This window comes from Asparagus officinalis, chromosome 8 (assembly GCF_001876935.1).
Source record: "Asparagus officinalis chromosome 8, Aspof.V1, whole genome shotgun sequence".
Taxonomy (NCBI): domain Eukaryota; kingdom Viridiplantae; phylum Streptophyta; class Magnoliopsida; order Asparagales; family Asparagaceae; genus Asparagus; species Asparagus officinalis.
Genome location: NC_033801.1, coordinates 316,443 through 337,617, shown reverse-complemented (window position 1 = coordinate 337,617; position 21,175 = coordinate 316,443). Strand labels below are relative to the sequence as shown.

Below are 21,175 nucleotides of genomic sequence, written 5' to 3'. Positions count from 1 at the left end.
CACGCACCTCTGCATCAATCCAGCATAAAACGCAGAAACTACTCTTATTCACGGTTCTCTTATTACCCGCCCTCTGTTGTTGTTAGCGATGTCCAGCTTGGTTGATATGTGCGCTGCCGAGTTTGCGAAGCTGCGAGAAAAAGGTCAGGCCATCTTCTCGTCGACGTCGACCAAATCAAGGCCAACGAATAGTAGCCTACTTGAGGAGCATTCTGCTGGCAGTGGTATCGGGCACCCCGTTCACCTGAGTCAGGCCTTGATGCTCAAGCACCGGCCACCGCCAAGGCTCTGCTCTGAGGCTGCCTTATCCATGATGGTTGACTGTTTCAGTCCATAGGTCAATTATCAAGGTTCAGTTTGGCATATAGTTGTCACAATTGAAACTTGTTGGGGTTTTCGTTCGTACACGTGTAATAATAAGCTTGTGCCTACGTTCCAGACTACGTTATGATGTAATTAATGCCCACGGCATTCTGGATAGGAATAGGGGGGCGAAAAGGCAAAAAAAAATTATTGTCCAACTTACTAATGAATTATGGAGCCTGAAAGTCTCATTTAGCGTTCAAACAGAGTGATACACGTGTGCTTTCATACTTGGTAGTGTCATGTGCCCTTATCAACGAAGAGGAAAGGGTGCTCCGGGGATGTGAGAATCAAGCGGAGATACCTAATGAAATACAACAATAGCCCAGCGTTCACTGCTTCCCGATTCAATCTCTCACTCAACATGTAACCATTAAATTCCTTCAAACAAAAAAAAAAAAAAAAAACTATTAATCATTAAATTTAAAAAAAAAAAAAAAAAAAAAAACTATTAATCATTAAATGCCTTGCACAACTAAAGGCTCAACATTCGAACCTAGCACCAGCAATCGCTACACTTGCAGCCACAATTGTTCATAATGCTGAGCTAGGTCGATATCTGAACTGAAAAATCGCAAAGCTGCTAGAAGAAAGGCAGGCCATCTTCTCCAAGGTCGATAAGCCTCCATGGTCGCCTTGCAGCTGAAGTGCAGATAAATGGCAGCGCTTAGCTAAGCTCGGATGTTGTGACCATGTTGGTTGAGTGATTTAGCCCATGCGTATGACCGCATGAGCCGTGATCTTGATGTGTTTATATGCACAACGCATCGCCCAGTCTTTATATGCACAATGCGTCGCCCAGCTATCTTACGGCTATCTTATTTTGCATATGTTTCTGCGTATGACTGTATGAGTCTTGATCTTGATGTGTTTATATGCACAATGGATATGTTTCCACTCTAATACGACCATGGCATATAGTAATTTGAACCTCAAAATCTGAGATAATCTCTACAATTTGAAAGGTTGCTTTTGTTAACATTCAGCTGGAAGATGGCCAGGCATTATGGAAAGCAATATGGTTTCATTCATTGTTGTTGCACATAAATCAAATGCAAGTTTACGGTGTCTTGAACAAAGATGCACTGATGGAAAATCAAATGATCTGAGCAAGTACTGATTTATTCATAACACCAACTTTCGTCTGAAACTACAACAAACAGGATAACCTAAGAATCACAGACTTGTTGCAATTTTATTCGTAAAGAACACCTCTAGGCTTCAGCTTCTTCTTTGCCGTAATCATAAACGATCTCAATCTGCACCAAAATTTTACCTCATAATGTAAGGTGATATTATTAAAACTTTATATGAATGATACGAAGCAGTAACAACAATCTGGCAATGAATAAGATTTGTTTCTTGTAATTGTTTGCTCTAACAAAAACTTTCTTATGAGTGATGTGTGTGTGTGTGTACAGACACACGCTCACTTATACAGAACCACAGATTCAAGTTCAAATTTTAAGTCCTCTTCCCAGTAGTAATTAATTGTGTGTACTTCAAATTCGCGATTTTCATGGGGTAATTCACGATTTTTAACCCTTTTCATTCGTTTCAACCCAGTGACAATTAAACTTCATAATTACCAATTTTCACGGGCTTTTCCATAACCACAAATTTTGTCCATTAAAGTTCATCTCTACCTAATGACAGTAACTGTGCATATACATAAAAAATTGTGATTTTCATGAGGTTATAAACTTATAATCCATATTTTTTGTCCTTTTTTTCTTTCATTTTGACACAGTGGAAGCTATCTCTTATCCTTCAAAATTCAGAATTTTTTTTATAGCCCACTGTTTTTGTCAATTTTCATTTGTTTAAACCTAATAGCAAATAAATGTGTGCTTAAAAATTTATAATTTTCATATACTATAACCCACGATTTCTTTTTCCAAATTTGTTAGTTTTGACTCAATAACAATTAACTTCTCTTTCTTGAAAATTTCGCGAAGATCATGTGTTAGAACCTATGCTTTTACAATATTTTCGTTCATTTCGACCCAATGACAATTAATTATTTTCCTTTGAAAGTCACAATTATCATGGGCTACAACACATGATTGTCGTCAAGTTTCGTTAGTTTCAACCTAATGAGAAATAAGTGAGCATGCATCAAATTTCATGATTTTCATGAGCTATAAACCACGAACTTTGACCATTTGTCTGTTTTGACCCAATGTCAATCAATCACTTACGCATACCTCAAACTTCACAATTTACATGCACTCTAACACGCGTTTTTTGTGCATATCCATTCCATTCAAACTAATGACACTTAATTATGTGTACTTCAAAAAACAAGTTTTTATGGGACATAACTCAAGATTTTTGATAATTTTCATACATTTCGACCAAATGAAAATTAATTATCCGTACTTCAAAACTCGCAATTTTCATGAATTAGAATCTAAGATTTTAGCCATTTCTACCAAATAGCAATTAATTATGCGCACTTCAAATTTTGCGATCATCATCACCTATAACATGATTTTTTGCCATTATCTTCCAGTTTTACCCAATGATAATTAATATTGTATACTTTAAAATTTATAATTTTCATAGGATATAAGCCTATTACCCACTATTTTTATTCATTTCAACCGAATGACAATTAAGTATTTCTACAAAAATCATGATTTTCATAGGCAATATAACCCATTATTTTCATCAATTTTCATTAGTTTCAACCCAATGACAAATCATCATGTGTGCTTCAAAATTCACAATTTTTATAAGCTATAACCAACAATTTTTTACCATGTTCGTCTATTGTGACCCAATGCCTATTACTTAGGTGTCAAGTTTCATGGGTTCTAACTTACGATTTTTGTCAATTTTTAAATATTTCAACCAAACAAAAATTAACAAGTATACTTCAAAATTCATAATTTTTTATGCAACAATCCAAAACTTTTGTTCAATTCGTTCATTTTGACCCAACACAATTATGCATATACCATAAAATTTGTGATTTTCATCGATTATAGTTCCTGGTTTCTATCCATTTTCATTCGTTTCGCCCTAATGGCAATAAACTGTGCATGCTTCGAAATTCTCAATTTTTGTTGGCGACAAATTGCGGTTATGACAATGAAAATCGCAAATTTTCAAGCACATACAGTTAATTGGAATTGGGAAGAAATGAACAATAAAGAATGGAAATCTTGAGAAATAAGCAAAGTTTAGAATTTTGAAGTACACGTGATTAATTGTCACCAGGTCGAAACAAATAAAAATGGACAAAAAACATGAATTATAAACTGTGATAATCATAAATTTTAAAGTTCGCATTATTGATTTCCTTCTGGACAAAAGCAAAAAAAAGGATGATAATTGAGGATTATAGCTTAAGAAAATCGTGGATTTTGAAGTATGTATGATTAGTTTCCATTTGGTTAAAACAAGCAAAAAATTAGCATAAATCATGGGACATAGTTAATAGAAACTCAATGTTAGAAGTATGCATAATTAATTAACATTAGTTTGAAACATAGAAAACAGGAAAAAATTGTGGGTCAGAACCCATAAAAATTGAGAATTTTATAGAATGCATGATTAATTACCATACGGCCAGAGCAGACGATAACAGACAATTTTTAGGCCATAATGTATTAAAATTATGAAGTTTAACATGCATACTTATTTATCATTAGGTCGAAACTATTGAAAATTGTTTAAACTCATAGGTTGTGTAGCCCATGAAAATCGCGAATTTTTAAGAAAAAAATTTAATTGTCCTTTGGTTCAAAAATGAAAAAAAAAAATACTACAAAAATTGTGGGTTATAACCCATGAATAACCCATGAAAATCATGAACTTTGACGAAAAAACTTAACTACCATTCGGCCACAACAAACAAAAATAAATAAAATCTTGTTCGTTTCAAACTAATGGCAATTAATTCTGAGTACTTAAGTCGTATTTTTAGAGGATATAACCCACAATTTTTTGTCAATATTTGTCCACTTCTTAACCCCATGGCAAATAACATTTTTCATGCAAAATTCACAATTTTCATTGGTTATAACATGCTAGTTGTCAAGTTTTCACTCATTTCGCTCTAATGAAAAATAAATATGCATGTTTAACAATTCAGGATTTTCATTCGCTATAACCTATAGTTTTCTGCATTTCTATTTGTTGTGACCGAAAGACAATTAAGTTTTGCCGTCAAAGTTGGTGATTTTCAATAGTTATAACCCACGATTTTGCACTACCTTTATTCGTTTCGATCCAAGTGGTAATTAACTTTTTCTTTCAAAATTCGCAATTTTCATTAGCGATATAACCTATAATTTTTGTCTATTTTTTGTGAGTTTCGACCCACTAACAAATAAGTATGCATGCTAAAATCCATAATTTTAATAGATTATAACCTGAAAAAATTTGTTCATTTTTGTTTGCTTCAACTCTATCGCAATTACTTAGACATACTTTAAATTCCCAATATTCATGGGTTTTAACCCATGATTTTCCATTTCCTTTGTTTCAAACTAATGGCAATTAAGAATGAGTAATTCAAAATTCGAATTTCTGTAGGCTATATCCTACAATTTATTTTAATTTTCATTTGTTTCAACCAAATTGAGATTCATTATACATACTTTAAAATTATCAATTTTCATGGTCTACAATTCACGATTTTTGTCCAATTTTTTCTTGGTTCGATCTATATGACCATTTTCAATAGTTTAAAATCCTAAATTTTCATGGACTAACGATTTGTCATTTCTTGATCATTTCTTACCAATGGTGTGTTTCAAAATTTGTTATTTTCATGGTTATAACCCACAATATTTTGTTGGTTTCAAACAAACAATAATTAATTATGCATTCTTAGAGGCTATAACTCAACTGCTGTCAATTTTTATTCGTTTCGACCATAAAGCGTAACATTTTTCCTGCTAAGTTTTATCAAATTTTCATTTGTTGCAATCAAATGGAAAATAAATATGCATGTTTAACAATTCAGGATTTTCATTTGCTATAACCCACAACTTTGTCCACTTCCCTCTATTGCAGCCAAAAGACAATTAAATGTCTTAAAAGTTTGTGGTTTTCCCTGTTATAAACCACAATTTTGCACTACTTTTGTTCATTTCAATCCAAATAACAATTAAGTTTTTATCAAAATTCATGATTTCATAGGCTATATAACCCTTAATTTTTGTCAATTTTCATTAGTTTCGACACAATGACAAATAAGTATGCATGCCAAAATTCACAATTTTGATGGATTATAACTACAAAATTTGACAATTTTCGTCTCCTTCGACCCTATCGCAATTACTTATGCTACTTTGAAATTCCCAATTTTCATAGATTCTAATCCACAATTTTGTCTATTTCCTTCATTTCAATCTAATGGTAATTAAATGTGTACTTTAAAAATCGAGATTTGTAGACTATATCCCACAATTTATTTTTATTTTTATTTTTTTGACCAAACTAAAATTAATTATACAATACTTCAAATTTTGTGATTTTTATGGTTTATAATTCACAAGTTTTGTCTATTTTTTCCGACCAGAATGACATTTAATCATGCACACTTCAAAATCCAAAATTTTCATGAGCTAAACCATGATTCTGGTCATTTATCATTCATTTCTCACTAATAAAAATTAATTGTGCATCAAAATTTGCGATTTTCATGATTATAACTCACAACTTGTCCATTTTTGTTCATTTCAAACTAGTGAGAAGTAACAATGTGTACTTTAAAAATTGCATTTTTATAGGCTATAGCCCACGACATTTGTCAATTTTTTTCATCTCGACCCTATGGCACGATTATGACGGTAACGATGAAGACGAAGCTTGCTAGAGAAAATTTTGAAGGTGAATCTGGATGCAAATTTGTGTTGGGAGGCCGCAGAGTTGGCCAAAGGTAGTGGACAAGGTGGCTAGAGCAGGAGTTAGGGTTAGGGTTTATTTTCGTCTCGAGTCGCAAAAGCGGAGAGAGAGGAGCGAAAGGTTTTACTTAAGAAAATAAGTCTAATTTCGATTCAAATATAATATAAACTTGAATTTGTTTTTTAAAGTGCTTTTCAGCGCTTTCACAAGCTTTCTAACGCGTTTTCAAACAGAAAGCACCATGTCCACTTTCATTGGCCGCTTTTGACAAAAGCAGAACGGTGAAGCGCCACTTCTGCTTTACAAACCGCTTACACGGCCAAAAGTAGAGCTTTTTTCAACATTGTTTCAAATTAGTGACAATTAAGTATGAATACTTAAAAATCACATTTCTATATGCTATATAACCTGCGTTTTTTCAATTATTTCTATACTTTTTTCCTGTAAAATTTCAAATTTTCATTGGATAAACCACGTGAGTTTTGTCAAAATTTCACTCGTTTTAACCGAACGACAATCAAGTCTTGTACTTCAAAATTTGCAAAATCTGCATTAACCCACGGTTTTTGTCAAATTTTGTTAGTTTCGACCTAATGGCAAATATATGTGCATGAAAATTCACCCTTTTCATGGGCTATATCAAAGGTTTTAAATATCGGTTATCCGAAATATATCATATGTCCGAAATTCATATCGGATCCCGGTTATCGGTGATATATTGAGATAAATAGTAAACATAGGAACGTCATATCGGGTGGTAAGCATATATAATATAATGTCGTAAAATATAATCTAAACACATTTAATGAAATATCGAGAGAGGTCGTTGACAAAGGTATTCGAATGTAAAATTTGTTAACGATTTGAGAGAGAGAACAATAGAGGCAGAGAGAATTAGGGTTACATGATGAGCAGATATGAAGTAGAATAGGATAGCTCGGTTTTCGTTTAGTGGATGCGGATTGGGCATGGAAAAAAGAGGGTTTTGCCTCCAAACCCGAACCAATTCACTTAGAATATAAATTGTAGAAAATCGGGCGTATTTTTAACCCATGAGAAGTCAACCGCTTTATCGAATTTACACCGATTTATCAGGACAAATCGGCCAAAAATGATATGAGATAAATTTTTTTAGAAATCGTATCGGCCATGACCCAAACCCTATATATTGGCGATAATCGCTAAAATCAGCCTATTTTTAAAACACTGGCTATATCCCATAATTTTTGTCCATTTTTAGTAGTTTTAACAAAATGGTAATTAATTTTTTCTTTAAAATTCACGATTTTCATGGGTATAACCCCATGATTTTGGACTATAATACAGGACAAGTGGATAATACAGGACAGGACATGACAACTACTAAGCTTTCTTATAATGATAGGGGGGTTGAATTCAAATGCAAATTCATATGAAACATCATAAGTGGGGTTAGAAACAAACATTGATTTAGCAATGACCACGAGGTGATCCCTATTCAACATATCGAAAATGCGAGTATTGAATCACATATGACAAGTACTTAACCTTCTATGGTTCATTTAAACTCACTGCTGATCAAGGATAAATGGTAGCACTCTGTTATCAATCTACCATATTTTTCACTTCAATATCAATATGTGCAGGTCAGGTGTCTTATAACTTTAATGTTAACTAAATGACAGCGCTTTAATTTAAAGTTGAGAACTTCTTTTTCCATGTTATTAATGTAAGAGTACCCAGCAAATATGATGCATTTAGAGATGTAATCTAGAATACTAATTCTAATCAGTTATATCTAAGCAAACCAGAAGCTATACAGGAACTAATCTGTAGATGAACATTTATAAAACAAGGATGAAAAAGATTTTCCCAAAAGAGAAGTAATAAATGGAAAAATCACTTGTAAGTAAAATATCTTACCCCAGATGGTGGTGGTGGGTTTCGTGTGAATTTGGAGCCACCAGGAGCCCAAGGAACTGTAGGTTAAGAGAAATATAAGAACATCACACAACAGTTTCTAAGGTTTGTTATCAAATATAAAAGGCTTTAGTAAGATGTTAGCCTGACATCTGCAATTAACGATAGCATTTTGATTATGAAAGAAGCTATTATTGTTGAGTCAGGAATAGGTCCTAGCCTGCTTCGATCTCTTGTCATGATGAATATCTTCTTAAGTAAGAAAATGATTGTTCTTCAGTATTCTTTTATACCATCCTGAACTATACCCTCCTTTCTCTTCGTAATCATTTGTTACAAGTAATTTTTTTATTCTATTATCTACAGGCTACAGCAACTCTGATCTTTGGATCATATGGCTCAACATTTCTATTTCAGAAATTACCATTTTCAAGCCTTATAAACATTGTTAGCACAGGACATAAGCATTAGGACCATATCCTGTAGATGCCTTCTCAATTCATCCATAATATTGCAGCATCAGAAGAACTTAATGCCGACCTAATGTAACTTACGTGCTCTCCAACAATTTCTCATGCCAGTCAGTCCTTTATCATGCACTTCATTAATTGTATTAACCTAGTTACTCTGCAATTTTGCCTAGAACCCACCAAAGTACTCTCCTGAATGACCTCACTGCAACCTTTTTGAAAAACAAATGAATAAAACTATGTAGATCTCTTTTCTACTCTTAATATCTTTTCACTAAGTTAATATGTGAATTTGTTGCAGATCTTAGCCTAAGGTTGGCTTTCAGAACAATTTTCTCCTTTCACCTAGTCTTTGTTCAATTATTCTCTCCCAGAGATTCACATGACATGCAAGTTAATTTCATAATAACTGTTAACAACTTTGTACAAACCAAAGAAGACGGAAGAAAACGGCAAAAAAAATTCTGCAAACTACATAAGTTTGTTCTCTAGGCACGGATGCATGGTTAACAGGTATAGAAACTACATACGTTTTATCTACAAATAATTTAGTACGTACAGTTCATGTATGAATGATGTGGATCAAGTAGGTTTATGTATGACAGCAGTTGTTTGGTCACAGATGTTATCCTACTTCATTTACATAGATAAACATGTATCATATATGGTCAATATATTACAAGTTAATTACCAAGCCTAAAAATGGCGCTCTATACAGGAAAACAGACACCAGCTGAATTGTATAAAGGGTGACAAAAGAGCCTTCTAAAGGAAAATTAATAATGCTGGGAGAGATTACGAACCGAATTGTAAAACAAAGTACACAACTGGTATCGATGAGTAAAGAAGTCTAGAAGAGGGCATCTCAATTTCATAGGGAATGTAAAATTATGGAACTAGAGAACTTAAAATTTGCAATGTCTGAGTAAAAGATATAAACTCTGAACTATAAGTAGTTTAAATTATAAGTTCTGTGTGCAAATACAAACTGTTGATTACCCAGAAAAAAAAGTGAAACAGAAAAAGTAAGAATATTCAACATGCATTGTATAATTTTGGAATATTAACAGACTAAAAGCAATCATCAACAAAGAAGGATATTATAACTAATTCCTCTTCTTGAGCTTCTCAGAAGTAATTACCAATATAAGGGTCAGGGTGCCTCCACTTCTCAAAATGTGCTTCTGCCTCATCAATGAGCTTGTCAATAGTGTCTAAATCCTCCTGCAAATTCACCAGATATCAAAATAATATAAAAAAAATGCCACAATGTTGACCTTTCAAAGATCCATTGATTTGTTTTGCAATTAAAGACACTTGATTATGGGCACACGCCATGAAGGTGCAGGTTCTTTAGGAAAAGACAGCTGAGATGCTGGGCATGCATATGTCCTCTCCCGTTGTTATAGTAGAGACTACATTAGTCATTCTAGGTATACCTTTCTTTAATGAAAACGTCAGTCAATCTGAGTATAATTAAATTACCAGCCTTAAGAAAAAACAGTTGGTAATACAACTTAATTTTTATTGGTGAGAAACTTATTTATTTATGCTTTTAGTCAACAAACCTACAATGACTATGCTAGACGGACCTCAGACATCTTAGCCTAGCACACAAATAAAATCTACCTTTTTTATTCTTTATCTTTTTCCTTATCCACAAACTCCTTTTCCATTCGTTCTGTCCAACTGCATCAAAGCATCAAGATCCTCTTGATAATTGGCATAACCATAAAAACCTAACGACTATTTGAAAATTATAAATAACAAATGAACCATTAAAAATACTCAAAAATTAATAGGTATATCTCTTCTCTTCATTTTTCATTTTGGGTAGTGCTACGTTGTCTTCGTTCAAATTCAAAGAACTGATCAGCATCTATCTAGGAGTTCACTTCCTGTATACAATGCCTTCTTTTCATATGTTTTTAACATCAAATCCATTTGTGACAGGGAAGACACACCATATGCATGTCATGTTCATCCCTCTTCATTTCTCATTTCCTATGGTGAGTTGCACACTTGTACTGAATAAAAGTTATGGCATTGGCACTTTGTTCCCCCAAACTACTTCTCTATTTCTAGGGTTTATAATGCTAAAAATCCGAATTATATATTTTGAAATTGGAATTTATGTTTTTCCAGTAATGGGTGGAGAAAGAAAATTGGACATGTGAACAAGTTTGTACTTTGTACAATTCTGCCAACTAATAGGGATCTTGGGCTTTGATGCTGTCATTGATAAAAGACTATAACCACTTTGAAACTTGCAACCCATAGTTAAACCTAAAAAGTGTCTCTAAATGTACTCCAAATCCTTTTATAAGTCTCGATGACTTATCATAAGATAGGAACCACATCATATGTACACTACGTGTATCTTAATTAAGGTGCATTGACCAAAAAGTTCACACCGTAGATAATAGCTATCGATTTTCCTGCATATGTTACTGAACCATAAGATATTTGTCGTTTCTTAAGAAATTGACTAATATGAGAAGAAATATACAGTTGAAGTACATATAAGTACATGGTATATGTTTAAAAATATTCCACCTTAACATTTATGACCTCAAAGGATGCCAGGAGCATATTCTAATCACGTATATAATTTAGTTGAACAGGTAACACACAGGGTTATGTATCAAGACTAATTAGGAAATGGTAATAGTCATAATCCAACCAAGTAAGCATTCTACCAAATAAAAGGGAATCAGCTTAAGCTTTCCGTGTAACGAATACGAAAGCAAATAATTTTGAGCGGTTAGAAATAATCAAACAAGGCGTCAACAAAGTTTTAACATGGAGAACAAAGTTAAAATTTCGAAAAGAAAAACACCACATACCACATGCTTATTGGCATCAAACTTTTCTCTTAGCTCTGATGCCTGAAAGAAAAAGAAAAGCGTGTGAGCTAGAACTTTCATCTCCAGTGAGAAAGTAAGTGCTCTTGAGACATTAAGAAACCTTAGCTAAATGATGTTTCAATGCATTTTTTTAAAGACGAAAATAGTAACATTATGCCCTAAAATACGGGCATGACATGGTGGTAAATCATGCATCAGCTGGTGTCCCGCAACATTTCTTGTAAAGCAACATTTCTTGTGCTTTACGAGCTTTTTTCCCTTTGTGATGTTTCTGTAATGCTTTGGGGACTATAAAAAACAGGTAAATTTTCACTAAAAAATGAAGTAAAAGATCCAGAAGGGCTCAAAATTTTGGAAGGAAATAGAAAAATCAATACAGTGTAGAAGTAACGTATCGCTACCTCGGTATCAGGAAAAAGAAAGAGACGAGTTTATTTAAGAGACTGAGCAAAAAACACGAAATTAATGGGAATGTGAAGATCACTTGAATGTCACACACGGATGATTAAGATCTAAACTTCAGTCGACATGGAGGATTTGCTCCATTACTTGGCGAAAAATAACCTAGGGCGCTCCCCAGTCCTGGTGACCTTTTCTTTTTGGAAAACAGGGCAGATGAGATTCTGATAAATCAATAATAAAAAAAAAAGATACATCTCGGAATCACATAGTAATAATAATAATAATAATAGTTAGGGTTAATTTGGGCGCTTGTATCAATTCGCTACAAACCCTAGTTTTGACTGAATAGGAAGACATGCTATCACCATCTATGAAAAGAGGGGGAAATTAGGGATTAAGTAGAGAATCAACAAGATTCAGATGTAAAAAAAAAAAAATTTAAATTAAAAAAAAAAGAGGAGAGGGAAGAGAAAAGAATACATCTTGATAGAAGAGGTGGCGGTGGACGGCCCAGTTGAGGGTGTCTTTGAGGGCTCTCCGGTATAAGATCCGTACCCTCTCCTTTTGCGCCGCCCTTCGAGCCAAATACCCCGCGTTGCCTAGAAAGCTCATCGCCTCTCTCTCTCTCTCTCTCTCTCTCTCTCTCGCCCTCCGCCCCTTCTCTCCAGATTCTGCCTGCCGGAGGCTTTGGGCTTTCATTGGACCGGCTTCACCTATTCTTAATTTGTGGGCTGATGTCCAGCCCAAATCGAAACCCCCTTTTTAAAAGGCCAAAACATGTACTTTTATCCATCAGAAAAAGGACGTGAGCTTGGGCTTAAATAACACTGGGCGGGCCTGACCTCGTTTAGTTAACACTGAACGAGCTCCAACATATCCACTTGGTTAGCAAAAACGGTGACTATTTTTATTTTATATAAGAAACCTCTTTCTCTTGCTACAAACGTTAACGTTGCGAGGTGCTCGATAAACGCAACCTTTCTATTTAATTATAACACCAAAGATGTAGAGATAGTAGTGAAATTCATCAGAAGTGAATTATTAGATGAAGTCTAATAAAAAGTTAAATATAGAGACATAAATCACGGCCTATTTTAGGAACAGGGCAAATATGCATCGTTGAAGATCCTGCAAACATAATAGTAAGTACGTAGATGTTATTTTTATATGTAGACATTGTCCAAACTACTTACCGCCTTTTTTTTTCCTTTTTTTTTCTTACCCCGAGAAGATGCCGCAGAGAAAAAAATTGCTAATACAAAATCACCCGCCAATACCTTATGTTATTCATAATTAATGCTATAATAATGCAAGAATTGAGTTACCGGGTGCGTCTAGATTGTTAGGAACGTGCTATATATGGATCATTGTTCCATAATTTTAATGCAAACAATTAAGCTGGTGCTTCCACTGCTCTTGGCAATTAAATGCTCCCTAAACCTCATCATAATCTTCCGAAGATTATCTCCTGCTTCCTTAGTTAACACTTCTAATTAACACACCTTTGAATTAACTACTTATTAAACACTTTTAGAATTCTGTCTCGTAATAATGCTTAAAAAAGCATTTATTCTCGGACAAGTATCCATAAATAAAAAAGTAATAATCGCATTCTTTTTTCTTTTTTTTTTTAATATGATTGAGTTGAAGATTTTGCCATGAGATGGTTAAAAGCCAGCGGCCAACGTTTTTCGGGTCAAAAGGGAAGTGGGGGCCAACGCAACGTGCGGAAAAAAATAATGGATGTCCCCTCTTTTCTCAAACACTAACCGCGTGATTAGCAGATTCTGTGTCCTGTTAATAAAAGAAAAAAAAGGCTCCCGTTTTGTCCCTAAAATTTTGATAAAAGTAATTAATCGAACAAATACCTATAGATGGGAAAAACAAACAAATCATACGAATTTGTAGTCGCGGGCTTAAATATCTTATAAATTGAGATCTCAAAAATTGGTACTAAACACATCAAAAGCACTTGAACAAGTCATCAAAAAAAAATTTCATAATACTATAGATATTTGTCGTATAATTATTCATTTGCGATCGATCCCTCATACAGTAAATTTAGAGAGATAACATCGACTTACATCTATCTTAATTATACTTCTAAATAACCTAGATTTTATTTTCCTCAAAATTTCGTGGAGGTTTATCCACCACCAATTGCACTTTTATTGCAAAAAGATCCAAAATAATAATAATAAAACCAAATTTAAGCTTTTTTAAGTTACGGTGAGATTGAGGCTTTGTGTGGCCACCAGAAATAGAAAAGGAATGTGGGATGTGTAAACTTCTCACCGGTTAAGCAGGGCCTTTATTTGAAAAAAAAAACGTTATTATGAGGGTGGATTAGTGCTTTAATCAACTTTTAAGCCTAACGCTCTAAATTTCATTTTCCCAGCGCATTTTCTAATTCTAACAAATAAAAAAATAAAAATATTACGAACAACTGTCAAGATAACTAACAAAAATCTCAAACAAGGCCGGAGGGAGAGAGAGAGAAGAGCCAGGAAAGGAAAGGGAAGCGGTTGTTTTTTTTTTTTTTTTTTTTCCAGGAAAGGAAAGGGAAGCGGTTTTTTTTTTTTTTTTTTGTTAGAGAGAGAGAGAGAGAGGAGAGGCCATTCCTCCATTCCTCTTTCTTTCTCCCCCTCTCCTCTCTTGTTCTCCACCTCCTTCCTCCTTTTTTTTTCTTTTCTCTGCTAAAAGCAAATCATTTCTTTCTTTCTTTTTAATTCTCTTTATTTATTTATTTATTTCTCAAATGCCTAAAGACCCATCTCTTCATCTTCTCTAACGTACAGAGAGAAACTTAATTTGGTGGAATTGCAATATCGGTGGTAAATACATAGGTACATTCTCCCTCTCTCTCTCTCTCCGTTAATCTCCCCCTCTCCCTCTCCCTCTCCCTCTCGAAGCTAATAAGAACTTCCAACTCATTCTAGCTCCGTGTACTTCAACCCCCCATGTGAAATTATTGATAAGAAAATGGCGGAAAAAATGTGGGTGGGGGGCTGTTGGGCCATGATAAGGCTGGAAGAAAATTCCAAACTATTGGGCGGTGCTTTGACTTGTTACTTGTAAAGAATTGAATTGAAAGACTTGGCGTCCCTTTACTTTGTACACAATCATAAGGCTGTGGACAGAGCAAACGCTGTGATAATCAAAATCGTAACTTTTTTTACGGTAGAATGTTGTTAAGTACCCATCCCCCAACGACCTCCACCACCCTAACAATTACAGCTACTCCTCCTCACCCCTACTTTTATATTGGTTTTTTTTTAATTAGAGTAAAATGGGTATTTATAATGATGGGGTTTTTAATAGTTCGTCTGCTTTGATTGGGTATTTAATAAGTGTATGGGTTTGTTTTTGTTTTGTTTTGTTTTTGTGGCGTAGAGAGGAATTAATTAGGAGATGGGTTCAGTTGCCGGAGATGACGTGGCAAGCGTCGGGGGAGGTGGGAATGAGGAGAGAATATTGGTATCGGTGAGGCTCCGACCGCTGAACGAGAGGGAGGTCGAGAGAAACGATGCGTCGGACTGGGAATGCATCAGTAACAACACCATCATCTTCAAGAATACTATTCCGGGAGCAATGTCGCCTAGCGCCCACACGTTTGGTGAGTTACTATTCAATCGCCTTTTGGATTTCCTGCAAGAAACCAACGTCTCCTTTTGCCCCCTCAATCCATACGTCAGTTCTTTATGGTATAATAATTTGGTAGTAAATATCGGTTTGTTTCAGAAGTCTGCTGCGTTTTGCGAATTTGCCCATCCTGATTTCTATTCTCACGACTGCAAATTAATGAAGGCATTATTATATTAACAAATATGGTCACCATTCCTGTGTAACCTTTTTACTCCCTCCGCAACAACTGGGGATAAATGCAGAGCTGATCTTGAATTGAGCTTTTCCTTGAAAATTCAGATAAAATGCTGAACACTTCGAACCAACTGAACGTCTTGTATCTTTTTCTCTAAACAGAAGACTTCCTCCAGTAAGCCTGTAACTTGGAAATACTAGGCATGCTGATAACGTTCCAGTACTGTTTTATAGTATTTGTAGAACTACATATATAGTAACAAAAAAGGGTGATAAGAAAAGGAGTTAATAGGGTGCAAACCTGGAACATCTTATTTTCTATGCATGTTTTTTCGTACTCATAAAGTCTCCTTTGTTCTTTCTATGGTTGATAGACAGAGTATTCGGGTCTGATAGCAGCACCAAACAAGTTTATGAAGAGGGAGCCAAGGAAGTTGCTCTTTCAGTCGTCAGCGGCATTAACTGTAAGTTCATCTTCCCTGTTCTTTCCTGATTCTCTCTTTGTTCAGCTCGCACTAGGATGTTACCCAACATATAATATGAGATTTACTTATTCTGCAGCTAGTATATTTGCCTACGGACAAACAAGCAGTGGAAAGACATACACGATGACTGGAATAACAGAGTATAGCGTGTCAGAAATCTATGACTATATTAACAAGGTACTTCAGTTCATGACTATCCATTGAAATGGATATATCATACATTTTGCATTAGTTAAACATGTCTACCTTCTTTCCTTTGCAGCATCCAGAAAGAGAATTTGTTTTGAAATTCTCAGCAATCGAGATCTACAATGAAGCTGTCAAGGATCTGCTCAACCCAGATAGTGGACAACTTAGGCTTCTCGATGATCCTGAGGTGAGATGCCTACTCATCATTTGATCTGCATGCACAATGTTATGCTCAATGGACGTTATATGACCTTTATCGTGTTTACCTTCTTGTTTTAATAGAAAGGGACAGTTGTGGAGAAGCTTACAGAGGAAACACTAAGGGATCAAGGACATCTTAGGGAGCTTCTTTCTTTTTGTGAAGGTGTAAAGCTATTATAATTATAGTGATAATGTAGCCTCTTCATATTAATATTTGTATATTCATCTTACACTATGCATGGCTTGTAGCTCAACGACAGATAGGAGAGACCTCCTTAAATGAGATGAGCTCCAGATCTCATCAAATACTCAGACTGGTTGGCCCTCACATTTCTCAGGTTAATAATTATTGTTGAAAAACATGAAAGATTATTTATTTTCTGTTTTTGGATGGATTGTACAGAGTATTGAAAGTTCAGCAAGAAAAATCTCTAGTAGGGACAATTTCAGCACACTTACAGCCACCGTCGTAAGAATTCCTTTAATGGATCAATCTTTAGATTCTACTACTCGTGTTAACCAGAAATGTATAAGACTGAATTTATCATTTGGGATGCAGAACTTTGTTGATCTGGCTGGCAGCGAGCGTGCATCTCAGGCACACACTGCTGGTTCAAGGTTGAAAGAAGGTTGTCATATTAATCGAAGTTTGCTTACTCTGGGAACGGTTATCCGCAAGCTAAGGTTGACGCCAACAATTTTCAGTAACTCCATTTGTTACCTTTTACTGGATTTCTGCATCAGCTATGTACTTCTTATTTTATTGATTTTGACAACATTGAAGGCAATTTTGTGTGTTTTGGATGCAGCAAGGGAAGAAATGGGCATGTTCCATATAGAGATTCGAAGCTGACACGCATACTGCAATCATCATTAGGAGGAAATGCGAGAACTGCCATAATTTGCACAATGAGCCCTGCCCGAAGCCACATTGAGCAGTCAAGGAATACCCTTCAATTTGCAAGTTGTGCTAAAGAAGTGGTTACCAGTGCACGTGTTAATGTGGTAATGTCTGATAAGGCGTTAGTGAGGCATTTGCGCAAAGAACTTGCTCGACTGGAAAATGAACTGAGATACATGGGGACAGCCTCTATAACCAGTGACTCTGATGTATTAAAGGAGAAAGAGGCCCAGATAAAAAAGGTATCGAAACTACAATCGTCTAATCTAACTATATATGAGCAGGAAAATTTTTACAAGATTTGTTTATAATTGTCTTTATGATTTGTCAATATTTCCTAGATGGAGAAAGAGATGAAGGAGCTGATGAAACAACGAGATCTTGCTCAATCTCGACTTGAAGATTTGCTCAGAACCGTAGGGGATGATCAACCTTCAGAACAATGGGTATTATGCTTTTCATTTTTAGTTGTAAAGAAGATTTCACATTCTCTAACTTAAAAAGTGATCCTTGTTTCAGGAGGAACTCAGCCAATCTTCAATGCATCACGTATCAAACTCACATAAACATAAATTATCAATATCTAATATGTCAGGTGCTGTTTACCAAATTCCAGAGTGTGCCATTGAGATGTGTGATGAATCTCCGGTGCTCGGTGATTGTACCAAGTACAATCTGCAGAATTATGGGAAACCAGAGGAGCAGCATGCACACTCGCCTCTGTATCACTCAACAAGTGCTCCTACTTTATCAGAGCAGGAAGAGACTTCTTCATTAACATCTCTAGATTATGAGGACCACTTTAAGAAAGTCCGTGATATCGAGATGATTGAGCCATGCTTGAATAAAATTGAAGATTTCGATCTCTTGCTGAATGAGGAAATTGACAGTCTGCTACCTTTGACTATTACTACAAAAGGGCATTTTGATCGTGAACCAAGAACTAAAGGAGAGGAAGACCTGAAAAATGAATCATCACAATTGCTCACAGAAAAATCGAAAGGACAGACAGGCTTGAGACATGAACCCACACGATTACCGCCTCCAGCAAGAGATTCAAGTATCTCTAGACGCCCAGTACTTATTAGGAGTAGAAGCTGCAGGGGAACCTTGATGGAGACTGCATCTTCCCCTTGGTTTGAAGATGTGGAAGAAGACAAAATCACGCCACTTAATTACATCTTGAAAGGTATCCCTGCAGGGCTTGGAGGGCTGAATAAGAGAATTTTTGCAATCAACTATGGTGCTGAAGAGGAGAAACATTCTGAACTAAGTCCTTCCAGTTATGTTCTTGAACAACAGAATGCCAAGACTTCTCATGATGGAAGCATTACCAGAATCTCTAATTCCGTTGGTCAGCTGGAGGAAATGATCCACATTCAGAATCAGAAAGAATTTGCTGCTGACCAGGTGAGATAAGCTCATGGAAATTGATTTCTGTTATAGGAATTATTTGCATTACAAATATGTGTGATAGTTTATCTAATCGTTTTGATAGTCTATTCCAACCTCAAGTTTTATTTGGACTTTCTACATCTCTAAGTCTCATCCGTACGTTTAAACAAGAATAACACGTCAACAAAGCTTTGACAAATTTGTCTATATATACAAATCCACAACAAAAGCAGTGTTTTGTTTTCTCTTTCTAGGCGTATAATAAAAAATGTTTCCCCTAACATTGGCAATTGAAGTGTCTGTGCGCGCGGGTGTGTAATGCGTGAATTGTTGCAAACTGTTGTAGTTAAGTGTTCCTTTTCCCCACTAGTGCACTCTGTCCTGTAGCCATTCATTTGTGAAACTAATATAGCTTCCTCAGTTTCAGGAAACGAAGTATACTGCCAACGGAGACTCTGAAATGAAGATAACCATAAAGGATGTATGTCTTAAACCAGCATTGAGATCCCCAGAATCACCCTCCCGATGGAAAATGGAATTCCTGAAGAAGCAACAAGAAATTGTGGAGTTGTGGCATGAATGCAATGTCTCCTTGGTCCACAGGAGTTACTTCTTCCTTCTTATCAAAGGAGATCCAACAGACTCTACTTACATGGAAGTAGAACACAGGAGGCTATCCTTTATAAGAAGCTCTTCCTCTCAAGGAGATCTTAATAAAACCACAGCAGACGATAATGTCCATGACTTGACGTATAGCCTTGTTCTTATTATCAAAATCACCTTATTATTGAAAATCATGCCTATGCTCTATTAGTGATAAATGCAAAGTTTCATATCATGGATTGTTCAGTTTTATTGAATAGACAAATAGTCAGTTTTTAATACACCATATTTCTTTTTGGTTGCAGTTTGAAGAAGCTTCGTCGGGAGAGAGAGAAGTTATCGAGGTTAATGAATCGGTTGCCAGTGGCTGAAAGAGAGAGTCTCTATAACAAGTGGGGTATTGCATTGGACTCCAAGCAAAGAAGGATGAAACTGGCTCATAGAGTATGGACTGAAACTAAGAACATGGATCATGTGAGAGAAAGTGCCATGCTTGTGGCCAAACTCTTTGGATTCTTAGAGCCAGGCCTAGTGCCCAAGGAGATGTTTGCACTAAGTTTCACACCTCAGCTATCTTCTCGGAAATCTTTCAACTGGAAGTATGGGACATCTTCCCACCTATGACCAAGAAGGTGGTGGTGTTCAATAATATGAGAAGAGAACTCCATCCATCCATGGCTTTGAGTTTTAACTAATGACATTTCTTGTATTTATTTGATCATTTGTTGTGATTCATTTGTTCTGATGCATCCTCAATGTAGATATGGTATGTATTGTAACTTAACTGGTATTAACGTGATATGGTATAAAGTTGTTATCACTGTTATGAATAGCGGTAGATAGGGCCTCAATACCGGTGCTAATAGTGTTAACTGTTAACGGTCTCATCCCGCTACGCTATCACCCAATAGCAGTGACATAGTATGGAATATATGTTTTCCGCTCACAAAAGCAGCCAATTGCGTCCTATAGAAGTGAGTAGCAGGTGATTGCGGACAAAATTCGTTTCTTGACCGCTATTTAAAAGCAGATGAAGGTTTAGTTTTTTAAAATTAAACCTGACCCACAATCACTGCATCCTACCGCCTCCCGTGATTTTCAGCATATTATGACCGCCTCCTATAGCCTACGGCACCTCCCTCAGTATTTTCTCTCACCTCCTCTCGCCATGAGTTCCTCCTACTGTAGTCCTCTCACTGCTCAGCTCATCTTCTCGAAGACAACAACTCTTTTGACTCCTCCTCTAGTCGTCTTCGGTATTATGTGACGGTTACATGTCTATTTCATATTTATGATCTCTTTAAATCATCAAATATGTACTTTTAGATTTTCTAGTTTTTTCTTTTTTTTTTGAATATTTATATATATCTAAATTAGCTCGCTATTTAACTTTGCGTTTTTACCGCTATTGTGTCGCAATAGCTCCAAATAGACTTAGAGATGCCTCACCACTATGCGACGCTATCCGCTATCGATAATCTTGGCTGTTATATATATATATATATATGGGTATGCTTGGTACCAAGCACAAAATTTGTGCTTGATAGTGAGGTGGCACAATCTCATCCACTCATTCAAATGGAGGACCATATTCACATGGGTTAAGGAGTGCATGTGGATATACAACCATTTAAATGAGTGGAGAGGATTATGTCACCTCACTACCAAGCACAACTTTTTTGTGCTTGGTACCAAGCATACCCATTTTTCTCATATACT

The 21,175-nt window shown here is 35.5% G+C and overlaps 2 protein-coding genes across 4 annotated transcripts; one reads left to right on the top strand and one right to left on the bottom strand.

Annotated features, from left to right (window-relative positions):
- Positions 1,368–12,559, bottom strand: LOC109820198 (NADH dehydrogenase [ubiquinone] 1 beta subcomplex subunit 9). The gene is made up of 5 exons (XM_020386303.1): positions 12,344–12,559; positions 11,441–11,482; positions 9,737–9,818; positions 8,128–8,183; positions 1,368–1,622 (listed from the first exon to the last, which is right to left on the bottom strand). Exons 1-5 carry the CDS (start codon positions 12,473–12,475, stop codon positions 1,578–1,580), a joined length of 357 nt encoding a protein of 118 aa, XP_020241892.1. The 5' UTR covers positions 12,476–12,559; the 3' UTR covers positions 1,368–1,577.
- Positions 14,496–20,276, top strand: LOC109819993 (kinesin-like protein KIN-7F). 3 transcript variants are annotated; one of them, XM_020386022.1, is made up of 14 exons: positions 14,496–14,709; positions 15,257–15,479; positions 16,057–16,146; positions 16,244–16,344; positions 16,430–16,543; positions 16,639–16,720; positions 16,807–16,874; positions 16,961–17,026; positions 17,117–17,241; positions 17,367–17,700; positions 17,800–17,904; positions 17,978–18,868; positions 19,281–19,603; positions 19,762–20,276. In XM_020386022.1, exons 2-14 carry the CDS (start codon positions 15,275–15,277, stop codon positions 20,078–20,080), a joined length of 2,823 nt encoding a protein of 940 aa, XP_020241611.1. In that variant the 5' UTR covers positions 14,496–14,709; positions 15,257–15,274; the 3' UTR covers positions 20,081–20,276. The 3 variants fall into 3 exon arrangements, with proteins under 3 accessions (XP_020241611.1, XP_020241610.1, XP_020241612.1); XM_020386021.1 differs by having other exon boundaries at positions 14,498–14,709; positions 19,275–19,603; XM_020386023.1 differs by lacking the exons at positions 14,496–14,709; positions 15,257–15,479 and adding an exon at positions 15,836–15,857 and having other exon boundaries at positions 19,275–19,603.

Coding starts and splice junctions, on each gene's coding strand:
- LOC109820198 (XM_020386303.1), bottom strand. CDS start 12,475: ATGAGCTTTCTAGGCAACGCGGGGTATTTGGCTCGAAGGGCGGCGCAA. Junction 9,819..11,440: donor TTGATGCCAATAAGCATGTG/GTATGTGGTGTT, acceptor GTGAATTTGCAG/GAGGATTTAGACACTATTGA. Junction 8,184..9,736: donor GCACCCTGACCCTTATATTG/GTAATTACTTCT, acceptor CTTAACCTACAG/TTCCTTGGGCTCCTGGTGGC.
- LOC109819993 (XM_020386021.1), top strand. CDS start 15,275: ATGGGTTCAGTTGCCGGAGATGACGTGGCAAGCGTCGGGGGAGGTGGG. Junction 16,721..16,806: donor GCTTCTTTCTTTTTGTGAAG/GTGTAAAGCTAT, acceptor CATGGCTTGTAG/CTCAACGACAGATAGGAGAG. Junction 17,027..17,116: donor GCACACTTACAGCCACCGTC/GTAAGAATTCCT, acceptor TTTGGGATGCAG/AACTTTGTTGATCTGGCTGG.